General features: G+C 34.8%; 1 protein-coding gene across 1 annotated transcript; it reads left to right on the top strand.

Annotated features, from left to right (window-relative positions):
- Nucleotides 1-9908: 9908 nt before the first annotated feature.
- LOC141707868 (leucine aminopeptidase 3, chloroplastic-like) lies at nt 9909-12397 on the top strand. The gene is made up of 5 exons (XM_074511285.1): nt 9909-10147; nt 10930-11059; nt 11527-11714; nt 11952-12025; nt 12102-12397. The coding sequence occupies exons 3-5, from the start codon at nt 11610-11612 to the stop codon at nt 12178-12180; spliced, it is 258 nt and encodes an 85-aa protein (XP_074367386.1). The 5' UTR covers nt 9909-10147; nt 10930-11059; nt 11527-11609; the 3' UTR covers nt 12181-12397.
- The last annotated feature ends 210 nt before the right edge of the window (nt 12398-12607 follow it).

Below are 12607 nucleotides of genomic sequence, written 5' to 3'. Positions count from 1 at the left end.
TGAATTAAATTTGTTCAGTTTTGCATACTTTTTGCTTCTTTTGATCTGTTATTTATTAAGTTCACATACTGAAGATATGACGTAATAAATATTCAGTTTACTTTGAGTTTTGAGAAATTCCAAGTTAATATTAATAGAGAAGTCTGGGTATTTATAGAGAAATTAAAATACTTATCGAGAGGTCAAATAAACATTTGATATTAACCTTATCGAGAAGTAATTTTGAATATGAAAACGGTACATTCGAGAAGTCAAGTGACTTATCGAGAACTCTGATAAATGCCCAGTTTGTCCAAAAAGGACTGAAGTAATTCTAATTTATTTGAATTGAATCAAATTGAAATCAGAATAACTTTTCCAAAAGTATTTGTCTAAAATAATTCATTGAATCAAATTATTTTAGTTCTGAGTTATTGATAAGTCTCAAAATATTCTTGTCAAGAACTCTGTGAGTTAACACTATTAGAGAACTCTACATGGTCTTATCGATAAGTCATAATAGAGCTTATCGAGAAGTCATTCGAGAAGTCTGTAAATAGACTTATCGAGGACTCACTCGAGAACTCTAAAATGACTTGTCAATAAGTCATTTTGACTTATCGAGAACTCAGTTCTCTATACTTTTGAGTGCTGTTTTTCTGCCTTGTGTTAATTTTACACATTAAAGATGTAAATTAACAACTAAGCAGTTTACTTAGAATTTGAAATATTCTAAGTTAATTTTTTTTTGAGTTTTTAAAGAAAAATAAATATACAGAGATTCTGAAATATTTATAATTCATATTTCAGTTAATTTCCAATTAAATCAAACTAGGTTGATTTATTAGAGATTAATCTGCTGCAAAACATTAGCTGAGTTCTTGCCTTAGGATGAAGAATTAAGCATTCCAATTTCACTCACAAGTCTAGTGAAGGTTACTTCATCCAAAGGTTTAGTAAAAATGTCAGCTAATTGTTTTTCTGTTGGAACAAAAATGAGCTCAATGGTACCATTTGCAGCATGTTCCCTGATAAAATGGTACCTAACATCAATGTGTTTTGTTCTAGAATGATTAACTGGATTAGCTACTATAGATATGGCACTAGTATTGTCACACATAATAGGAATTTTGTGTAACACTAGACCATAGTCCATTCGCTGATTTCTAATCCAAAGCACTTGAGCACAACAACTTCCAGCAGCTATATATTCAGCCTCAGCTGTGGAAGTTGACACAGATTATTGTTTCTTACTATACCAGGACACAAGTCTTTGACCAAGAAATTGACAGCTTCCACTAGTACTTTTCCTATCAACCCTGCATCCAGCAAAATCTGCATCTATGTATCCAACAACTTCAAAACCAGTTCCCTTAGGATACCATAGTCCCAAGTTTGGAGTTCCCTTTAAGTATCTGAAAATCCTTTTGACAGCCATCAAGTGTGATTCCTTTGGATTGGCTTGAAATCTGGCATATAGACAAGTAGCAAACATGATGTCTGGTCTACTAGCAGTCAAATACAGCAATGATCCAATCATTCCTCTGTAGCTTGAAATATCCACACTCTTGCCTTTCTTGTCTTCATCCAACTTGGTTGCAGTAGACATTGGTGTAGATGTAGGTGAGCTATCCACCATACCAAATTTCTTCAATAAGTCATTCACATATTTGGTTTGGCTGATGAAAATACCATCACTTCTTTGACTAACTTGAAGGCCAAGGAAGTAACTCAATTCTCCCATCATGCTCATTTCATACTCACTCTGCATTAGCTTAGAGAATCTTTGATAAAGCTTTTCATTTGTAGATCCAAAGATGATATCATCCACATAGATTTGAACTAGGATCATATCTTCATCATGCTTCTTGTAGAAGAGAGTCTTATCAATAGTACCTCTGGTAAAACCATGTTCGAGTAGAAATTCTGACAGTGTGTCATACCAGGCTCTAGGTGCCTGTTTCAGTCCATATAGAGCCTTGAGTAATTTGTAAACAAAGTTAGGGAATTCTGGATCTTCAAAGCCAGGTGGCTGTTGCACATAAACTTCTTCTTCTAGTTCACCATTAAAAAAAGCACTCTTGACATCCATTTGATACACCTTAAAATTTGAGTGTGCAGCAAATGCCAGAAAAAATCTTATTGCTTCTAGTCTTGCAACAGGAGCAAAAGTCTCATCATAGTCAATTCCCTCTTCTTGTGAGTAGCCTTTAGCAACCAGCCTTGCTTTATTTCTAGTAACAATTCCATTTTCATCCATTTTGTTCATGTACACCCACTTAGTTCCAATTATGCTTCTGTTCTTTGGTGCAGGGACTAATTTCCAAACTTTGTTTCTCTCAAACTGATTCAGCTCCTCCTGCATGGCACATATCCAGTCAGGATCCAATAGGGCTTCTTCAGTTTTCTTGGGCTCTACTTGAGACAGAAAACATGCATGTAGGCATTCAGTAACAGTTGCACTTCTAGTTCTCACACCAGCTGAGGGATCACCAATAATAGCTTCTACTGTATGACTCCTATCCCACTTTCTGGTGTGTATATGTTGACTAGTGCCTTCATCATTTTCTTCAGTATTACCATGACTGTCATTTCCATTCTCTCCTTCTCCCCCTGAGTTTGTGCCATCAAATTCAGGTGTCTGAAGAGAGCTTTCATTTCCATGATTTTGTTCAGAGATCTCTTCATTTGTTACTTGTTGTGTCACAACTTCATCTTCCTCATCAGAATCACTATCAATGGTTAGATTTCCAAATGCAAGGGCTTCAACATCATTTACATCAAGGCATTCCAAGCCTGGACACTTGTCATAATAAAAAATCACATCTGTGCTTTCCATAATTTTCTTTTGATCAATCACATAAACTTTATTGGCTGTTCTTTCCAATGAATATCCCAAAAAAATTGCTTCAAAAACTTTGGAGTCAAATTTTCCCACATATTTTAGAGTTGTCTTTTAGAATATAACACTTGCTTCCAAACACATGTAGATGCTTCACTGTAGGCTTCCTGTTAGACATGATTGAGTAGGGTGATTTGCCATGAGCTTTGTTGATGAGATATCTGTTTTGAGTGTAGCATGCAGTATTAATAGCCTCTTCCTAAAAACTAGTTGGCAACTGAGCATCTTATAACAAAGTTCTAGCAGCTTCAACCAATGTTCTATTTTTCCTCTCAACTACTCCATTCTGTTGAAGTGTTCTAGCTGCTGAAAATTCTTGAACAATGCCTTTGCTTTTGCAGAATTCACTTAATGTTGAGTTTCTAAATTCTGTTCCATTATCACTTCTCAATCTTTTCACACTAACTTTTCCTTCAGCTTGCTTATCAATTTTCTTGATGTGCTCAATTATGATGTTTGGAGTTTCATCTTTAGAGTACATGAACTCAACCCAAGTGTATCTTAAAAAATCATCAACCATGACAAGGGCATATTTGTTTCTTGAAATAGACAAGACATTTACTGGCCCAAACAAGTCCATGTGAATAAGTTGCAGAGGTGCACTTATAGAATTCAGAGATTTTGACTTGTGACGATCTTTTCATTTTTCCTTTCTGACAAGCTTCACAAACTTCCAGTTGAGCAAATTCCAGATTGGGCATGTCTCTCACAAGTTCCTTCTTGACTAGGATGTTGATTGCTTTGAAATTCAAGTGAGATAGTTTTTTATGCCACAATTTGCTTTGTTCTTTTGATGCCTTGGTGTAGAAACAACACATTCCATCCTTATTTGTTGAGTCTAAGTCTGCAACAAACAAGCTTCCCTTTCTTACTCCCTTAAGAGCAATTTCACCAGTCTTTTTGCTAATAAAAACACAATCTTCTTTGTTGAAAACAACTTGAAAACCTCTGTCTGCAAATTGACTAACACTTAGGAGATTTACTTCTAATCCAGCAACTAGTGCTACATCTTCAATGACAATATTTCCAGAAACAATCTTGCCATATCCCATTGTGAATCCTTTGCTGTTGTCTCCAAATGTTACTAAAGGGCCAGCCATCTCCCCAAATTGTGATAGCAGGGCCTTATCACTTGTCATATGCCTGGAACATCCACTATTAATGATCCATATGACCTTCTTTCCTTTGCCCTGCACACAATGAGGATTAAGTGTGTTTAGCTACCCACGCTGTGTTGGGTACTTTCTTCTTGTTAACTGATTTTGCAGAAGTAGAATGAAAATTTTGAGATAAAATGGAATTCATAGACTGTTGAGCATTTTCCCTTTTAGATACAGAATCAATTTTTGATTCCATGAGATCAATTCTCAATTTGTGGCAACTCTTCATCACTTTCATGTTGCAGAGAATGCAGTCAAACTTGTCACAGAATGAATAGGGATCATTAGCATTAGCTTCATTGTACTTGCAGACTCCTTCAGGTGGATTGCTAACAACCTTTTTACAAAGATGAGTTAGGTGATTCATTGATCCAAATTTCTCACACCTCTTTCTAGGAGCATCTGCAACATAAGCAAAATTATTGCTTTTGTTTATCCCAATCTTTCCATTTCTATTCTTCTTTTTCTTTTTGACCTCTTCAGCTTTAATCTCCTTCACAAGCTCCTTAGTTTCTTGATTGGCTTTTGGTGTTTCAACAGGGATGGAAGACTGGGTTGTCTCATTATTTTTCTTTTGCTTGTCCTCATCAGCTATCTCTTGTTTGATGATCAACTCTTCTTCACTGAAGTTCACCTCACATGCCTTGAACAAAGGTGATTCAACTTTCTTCAACATTATTGGAACATTCTCAACTTTAGTTGATTTTCCTTTGTCACTGACAGACTTCTTTTTGTTGTTCAAACCCTCATAGTCAAGACCAATGGCAATGTTTGCACAAGGCTTGTTCTTTTCATGATATTGTCCAATCAACTCAGAAGCATTTTTGAAGGATTTCAGCTTCACTTCATTCTTCTCCAGCCTTTCTCTCAACACTGCTTCAATTTCAATTGCACACTTTAATTTATTCTTTAAGTCTGCAATTTCTTGTTTAGCAGCATCAAGCTCAACCAACAACAATTAAACCTCTTGTTTTTCACTCTCAAGTTTTTCATTGATCTTTTTCAATCTGTTAACTTCCTCATTTGCAGCAACCATGCTTGTATGAATGTGGAACATTTTTGTGCTCATCTTTTCAACAGTTTCCTTATATTGACTCACATTTAAATCAATTGTGGTGAGAGTTGGTACCTGTGATTTAGATGATGAAGAGTCTCCATGCTCCAAGGCCATGAGTGCATAGTTTCCAACTTCTTCATCTTCATCATTATCTGAATCATCGCAGCACTTTCCCTCAGCAATATAAGCTTTCCCTTGTTGCTTCTTTAGAAGAGCATCATACTTTGCTTCCAATTCAAGATAGGCTTTGTCTTTCTTTGCTTTCTTAGGTTTCCTACATTCTGTAGCAAAATGGCCCAACTCATCACAGTTAAAGCATCTTATTTTTGATCTATCAACAGATCCAGTTTTGTAGCCAGTTTTGCTATCAGGAGTGTACTTCCCTTTTCCTTTCCAGCTGCTGTCTTTGTTGAAGAACTGTCCTTTGCTCTTGAAAAATCTTGGTTTCTTTACTCTAATATTAGAGAATTTTCTAGCCAAGTAAGCCATTGATTTGTCTAGCTCATCAAGCTCATCAAGAGTGTAGAACTCATCTTCTTCATCCAATTCCAGTATGACTTGCTCTTCAGTGTCATTGACTCTTTTCTCACCTGTAGAAATTGCTGGAGTTGGGGATCTTTGCTCATCATTAGAAGTCTGGCCATCATTCACAATCAGTGCACTTGAGCCATCCATTACATATCCTTGACCAGCCCTTAGTGACTTCTTTTAAATCATTTCAAGTTCATAAGTTTTCAGAACCCCATAGAGCACTTCCAGTGTAATTCTACTCAGATCCCTTCCTTCTCTGATTGCAGAGATCTTTTGTTCCAAATGGTCAGGGAGAGTGAGCAAGAACTTCAAATTCACTTCTTCAACATCATAAAATTTATCATGAAGCTGCAAGTCATTTATCAGCTTATTAAACCTTTCGAACACATCAGTAATACCCTCATTTGGTTTAGCCATAAAACCCTCATACTGAGAAATCAATATCCTTCTTTGATTTGACCTAACCTCCTCAGTTCCTTCACAAAGTATTTCAATCTTTTCCCAGATCTGTTTAGCAGTGTCACAGTGGACAATGTTATTATACATTACATTGTCAAGTGTCTCAATTAGTATTAGTTACAAAGCACTGTCTAGGGAAACTTTCTCTCTTTCAGGTTCAGTATACTCAGAAGGATCCTTGGGAGCATAATGAGCTGGAATAACCATATCTCCATCTGTGGTTTCCTCAACTCTAACTACACGAGTGAAGGGCCCATTCTTGAGGATACCAATGTAAAGATGATTGGCCATTCTTATAAACAGCAACATTTTCTTTTTCCATAAAGTGTAATTGGCCTTATCAAATGAAGGAATCTTGATAATACTGATTTTCCGTGTATTCATTTTTCCAAGATGTAATCTGTTTACTTTCAGATTTTGCTCTGATACCACTTGTTAGGTATGAATACAACACAGAGGGGGGGGTGAATGTGTTTTGGCTTAAATATTTGATTTTCGATCGACTTAGGCTTTAGCAGTTGGTTGTTGTTAATGATTTAGTAGAATGGATGTTAAACATAAATAGCTGTGCAAATATCTAAGACAAAGATCTTCAAAACACACTTAATTTTATATTAAAAATCAAGCAGTGTTTTGCTACAAAATCTCTAAGTTCTTGTTTTAGAACTTAGCTTCTTTCTTGAGAGAGAACACACAATTTCTCTAATCTGATTGTTCTTCTTTACTTAACTAGAGGACCAGTGTTAACTTTATAACTCAGTTAACTGCTGGTTTACACAGTGGATAATAAACATGCTATTAGCTTTTCTAAACTGTCACTTGTCATTTCTATTTATAGAAAAGCAAATCTTCCATTTCTGGCTTAGCATATCTTTAACATCCCGTGATTACTTTAATCTTCTCTGTCATTTAATCTTTATCGTTGATCTTGCACATCTCTCAAGCTGCTTTTTGTAGACTTGTCAATCCAGCTGTGTGAATTGTTTGTTGATTTGCAACCTTGGATATTGAACTGTTCTGCAATTCTGTACTTAGAGAAATTTCTTCACTTCGAGATCTCCAGTTAAGCTGTAGAGAACTCGACATCTCGATAGGCATGTTGGCTTGTCGATATCTCTGAAACTTCATTGTTGCCTAGACTTATCGACAACTCTGAGTTCTCTAGTGAATTTTGGTTTATCGATAACTCAAAGTTCTCTAATGAACTTTGGCTTATCGATAACTCAGAGTTCTCTAATGAATGTATACTTGTCGATATCTCTGAGTTCTCGACAGACACTTCCCGGTGGATGTTGCTTATCCGTCGAGTAGTGATGGTTTATCCGTCGAGTAGACATTCCTCATCCGTCGAGTAGATATTGCTCATCCGTCGGGTAGATGTTACTCATCCGTCGGTACTCTCTGGAGTTTAAATGACTTCTCGATAAGTCATTCTGGAGTTCTCGAATGATTTCTCTATAACACTAATTTTGTGACTTGTAGAGATCTTGACTTAGAATGTTTTACACCAAACAGATTTATTCAACTCCCAGCTTCTTCATAATTCTTTCTGAGGCATGATCTTCTTGATCTTCTTCCAGATAGAATTCTTAGGCTTGACACTGTTTAGAGAAAAATGCTCCAGTCTGCTCCATTTATATTTTACAGACATTAAGTGTTACAAGTATGAATTACAGATTAAGGTTACAATACAACTAATCTTAGGGTTGTCAGTATGACTTAGTCTTGTTATGATACAGGCATGTCTTGCACAATAATCTCCCCCAATTTGTGAGAAGATTGCTTATCACAAATTCATGCCTGTTAACAAGACTAACCCCAAGTTAAAGAATGAAAATAAAATGATACAATAGCTGATACAACACTTGTACATTGGACAGTTTACAATAATTAAGTAAAGACTGAGCTGTCTTATTCTTTCTCAATTATGTTCTTAATTTGCACAAGTATTTCCAATTCTTCTAGGATGGGGGTGTCAGCTAGAGCCTCTATTAATTTCAGCAAATCTGGCTTAGGATATTTAGCTAACATCCCTATTCTGTAACTTGACAAAGAACCAGCTTTTATATTCAGAAATCTTCCATCCTTTGATATTCTGCTCTTGCCTGATGTTGATGATATTATTACCTCCAGTAATCTTTGACATTCTTCTGAGGCATAATTCTTTGACATCATCTATTATATATTACAATCTCCCCCAACTTGTTCATTATGAAATTATGCACAAGTTCTGATTGATGATGTCAAAACTTTAACTAAATGCAGAAACCAAAACCAGTCTTCCCATCAGGTCTTCTTTTGTTGAGTTGCATTTAGATTTATTCAACATCCATTTAGATTTATTCAACATCCATTAGCTGTTTTGGTATTTAGATATATTCTCCCCCTTTTTGACATTATCTCCAGGAAGTAAAATCTAGCTAAATGCACATTGTTCAAGCTGTTGTTATTGTCCATTTGGAACACTATCCGCAACTTCAAGCTTCATTAAGATTCATGGTGATAAGTTTTAAACAATAGAAGTTTCACTTAGATCTGCAGAAAAATCTGTTAGTGATAAAAGTCCTAAGCTCTCTGTTCTTTTGAATAAGTGGTCTCACCAAATCTCACTGCACTAGACTCATGACTTTTGAGAGATAGAGTTCCCTCACAAGGATTACTAAATCCATACATTCATCTACCTCTCCTTTTGCCAGAAAGGATCCTGCCTCTCTTATTCTTTGTTTTTTATTCAATCTTTTCTCTTATTCTCACATGAAAGGCTCAAATGTTGTTTGACCTACAGAAATAAGAGGTGGCTGAGAGGAGGTAATCTGTGATCATATGATTAGAGGAAAACCATATAGGGCTAATCATACTCATTTCACCAGAAGAATGAGTGCATAAGCATCTATGACCGGGGTCACAGTTTGACTCACAGATTGCTCCGTGGTTGTGACAGTGTGTTGTCCTCCACTTGTAGTGAGAACCTCCATTGGAATTGGAGAGGATTTGACTGAGTTACTGTCATGTACACCAGGCTCAAACCTTTGTCCCCAACCAATAATACAAAAATTATACGAGTCGTTATAATCTTCCCCCTTACAAAGATTTTATCCCCAGAATCTGACTTACTTAAATAAATGAGGATATTTATCAAGCATGCCTGACTCTAATTCCCAAGTAGACTCTTCTACTTGAGGATTCACTACACCATAGATGACCTAACGGAACATTTTAGTAGGGGTGTTACCTTAGATTATGTTACTATAGATGTGAAATTTTCACCCTATCACAACACCTACACTATGCGGGTTACTAAAACTACAGGACTGTGTTGCCATAGACCAGTGAGGTGTTAAGTAGAGCTAACATGATATAATGTATTGCTATAGACTAAGAATAAAAGAAATAAATTTAAACCAAAAACAAAATTTGTTTTATAAACAAATGTAATAGTAAGGTTATATCAAATAGTTGATTTATAAATAATCTCATATTTTATTTGAATATAAATAAATAAATTTTACTTAATTATTATATTAATTAATTTTAATAAGCACTAAAATAATTGTTTATAAAAAATAATAATGTAAAAGTTTTAAATTTTTACAAATAAAATAAATTAGATAAGTTATGTTAATAATTACAATGTACGAAATTTGAATATAATGATAAAGATATATTTAAAATAAAAAGGTTAAATTAATTGGTCAATACGTGGAATTGGGTTGGGCTGGGCTATTGATACAATTGGGCTGGGCTGGGCTATTGATATAATTAGGTACGGCTGGGCCGATGGACTGAAAGGCAACAAAGTTTTAACAGAGCAGGAATTATAAATTCCAGACAAAAGTAAAGAGGTTACATTCTTAGGGTTCAAGAAGCAACAAGAGTTCGGGTTGATTGAAGCTTGGAGTTACATTACAAAAAATAAAGGGCCAAAGGTTCAATTAGCACAATCAATTTCATGCTCTCCTTTGCAACCAATTTGGGGCTAGTATAATTAGGCCTGTAAGCACAATCTCCAGTTTCTGCTGACGACTACACGCCCCACACCCACCAGAACACACAGTGAAGGTAAACACAATCTCCAGTTACTGTGAATCATTTTAACTTCTTATCAAAAGTTACCTACATATTATGTGTACTACTGATGCCTTTTAACTTTGATATTATCACCTAGACATTCTATAATCTTTGTTTCATTGCAAGATATTCTGAAACTTTTATTTTATCAGATGTTTTTGTTTTTTTTCTAATTTTTTTTATGTTTTTATGATGTGTTTGTTTAGCTGATGCATATAGGCTCTTATAGGATGGTTTATATCACCTTTTCTCTTTGATTTCCTGAAGTTTACTGAGTTTATTTCCTGAATCTTGAGATTTTACATACCTGCAAAACAGGGACGACGAGATACTTAATCTGACCGAGTGTACTTGTCAAGTAGTTTGGAATTTATGCACTAACGGCTCATTAGACATGGACATAATATTGTTTAGTTGGGTTTTGATAATCTACAAAGGTTAATATATGTTTTGTAGACTCTTGACTGCAGGACTTGAACCGAGCCAATTTTTGGCTAATAAACTAGAATTTATGTAATGGGTGAGCAAGCTGGTTTCCATTCAGATACATTGAAATACGGGAAGCGATCATAATTGCTGACCTATCTTAGTATAACCGGGTTAATATTATAGTGTTATGTATAATTTGACGCAAATACATGAGCATGAAGTTGTAATCAACAATACATAATATTAGGAAAATAGTCCAGCATTTGCTATTTTTTTAATTATTGTTACTAATTTTGATTTTTGAAATGTATCCCCGAGTTTTGTAACCTTTGTTTCACTGTTAGGTGCCTGCTGATGAAGTTACACACTTCTCTGTTCTTCAGGCTGATAGCACCTGGTGATGCCTGAGACAAGCCCACAAACACGGCTAAAATGAATAGTGAATTGTCAATAACAAGATCATCTAGTGTTTTAGTATGAGCTTCTCTCCTTTCTTTCTCTGTTTTTCTTTGTTAATAAGTTAGTTTTACTTTTACTAGACTCGCACTTCCGCTTCGGTGACCAAGTTCATTTTTTTTGTGGGTCAAGGAAGCGGAAAATGTGATTTTTTTCAGTTCCTTGCACTATGTCTGTTTTTAAGTCAGAAGAGGAAATGAAATTTAACTAGTTTTTTATATATGTTATATTTTAAGCTTGTTCAACATATCTACATATTGATATACTGTCTTATCTTTGTTGCATTCTCATTTCGTTTTTCATGAGAACTGTCAATTTTTTTGTGTTCCTTGATGTGGTATAGATAGACCTATGTTTTATATTCACATGTTGCACTTATCCATTGAATTGAGACCCCTTGGCGTAGCAGTTTAAATTTTACGGTTTTACCAGAATTACAAAAAAATAAAAAAACTGAAAATATAATATTATTTTGTATGTTTTAGGAATTTTTACACTGAGTGATGATCTAGCAAAGGAGGTAGTTGAAGCTTCATAAATAACCGGGGAAAAACTTTGGAGGTTTCCTATGGAGGAAAGTTATTGGGAGTCGATGAAGTATGGCATAGCTGATATGGTTAACACTGGAGGTCGTCAAGGTGGTTCCATCACTGCAGCCCTTTTCCTCAAGCAGGTAAATCCATCGATATTGCTATATGTATAGATATATCTTATCTATATACATATGGATTTGTCATAAAATTTTCAAACTGAACCGGCTGGAAAATACCTTTGTTCTTGGTTGTTTTCGACCAGTCAGCTCTCTATACTGAAACATGTGATGCTTTACAAATGTACAACTATAGTAACCAAGTGTATGTTGTAGTGCTATTTATCGGAATTACAAATGCTTCTTCTGTTCAACCTGTAGTCTGTGTTGAAAGGTCTGTTTCATATAGAGAAAGAGCAGGAATGTATTCTACATTACCATTTGCATTGGCTCAGGTCAGTACTTTAAAATTTGTATATGCATCCATTTTATTCATTCGAGCTTTATAGTTTCCAATCATATAAATATTAGTCAGGGGGCTGGAGGAATTATTGCTGGTGCTACATCCTGCATTACAACTCCACTGGATACTATCAAGACTCAGTTGTAAATTTAAACATTATGCAGGCCAAGGCAAAGGTAGATTCAAAGGCACAGTGATATGATGATTGCACACTCCGATTCAGAGATATTCAATGAATTTTATCACTGTATACAACTTTGCCTCTTTTTATAATAAAATATAGATTTTACAGAATTTGATTCATCACTTTGTAATAATTCATGACTTTATATTTATTAATTTAGATTGAGTTAGTTTAATTATTCTTGGAATATTTTTATTTATATTTTGGAATTTAAATATTGTTCTATCTATTAATATATTTGTGAAAAAAAAGAAAACAAGCAAAAATAAACTTTCTGAGTATGATTTTTTAAAAATTATTTATGTGGGCCCCACCAATTTGATAATATGTTTGATAAATTCTATGATCTTTTGTTACTATATAGACTTCTATTGATATCTATTGTAACAG

Source organism: Apium graveolens, chromosome 2 (genome assembly GCF_009905375.1).
Source record: "Apium graveolens cultivar Ventura chromosome 2, ASM990537v1, whole genome shotgun sequence".
NCBI lineage: Eukaryota > Viridiplantae > Streptophyta > Magnoliopsida > Apiales > Apiaceae > Apium > Apium graveolens.
The sequence above is the reverse complement of the archived record's forward strand: the minus strand, read 5'-3'. Positions and strand labels throughout refer to the sequence as shown.

Coding starts and splice junctions, on each gene's coding strand:
- LOC141707868 (XM_074511285.1), top strand. CDS start 11,610: ATGGAGGAAAGTTATTGGGAGTCGATGAAGTATGGCATAGCTGATATG. Junction 11,715..11,951: donor CAGCCCTTTTCCTCAAGCAG/GTAAATCCATCG, acceptor TTCAACCTGTAG/TCTGTGTTGAAAGGTCTGTT. Junction 12,026..12,101: donor TACCATTTGCATTGGCTCAG/GTCAGTACTTTA, acceptor TATAAATATTAG/TCAGGGGGCTGGAGGAATTA.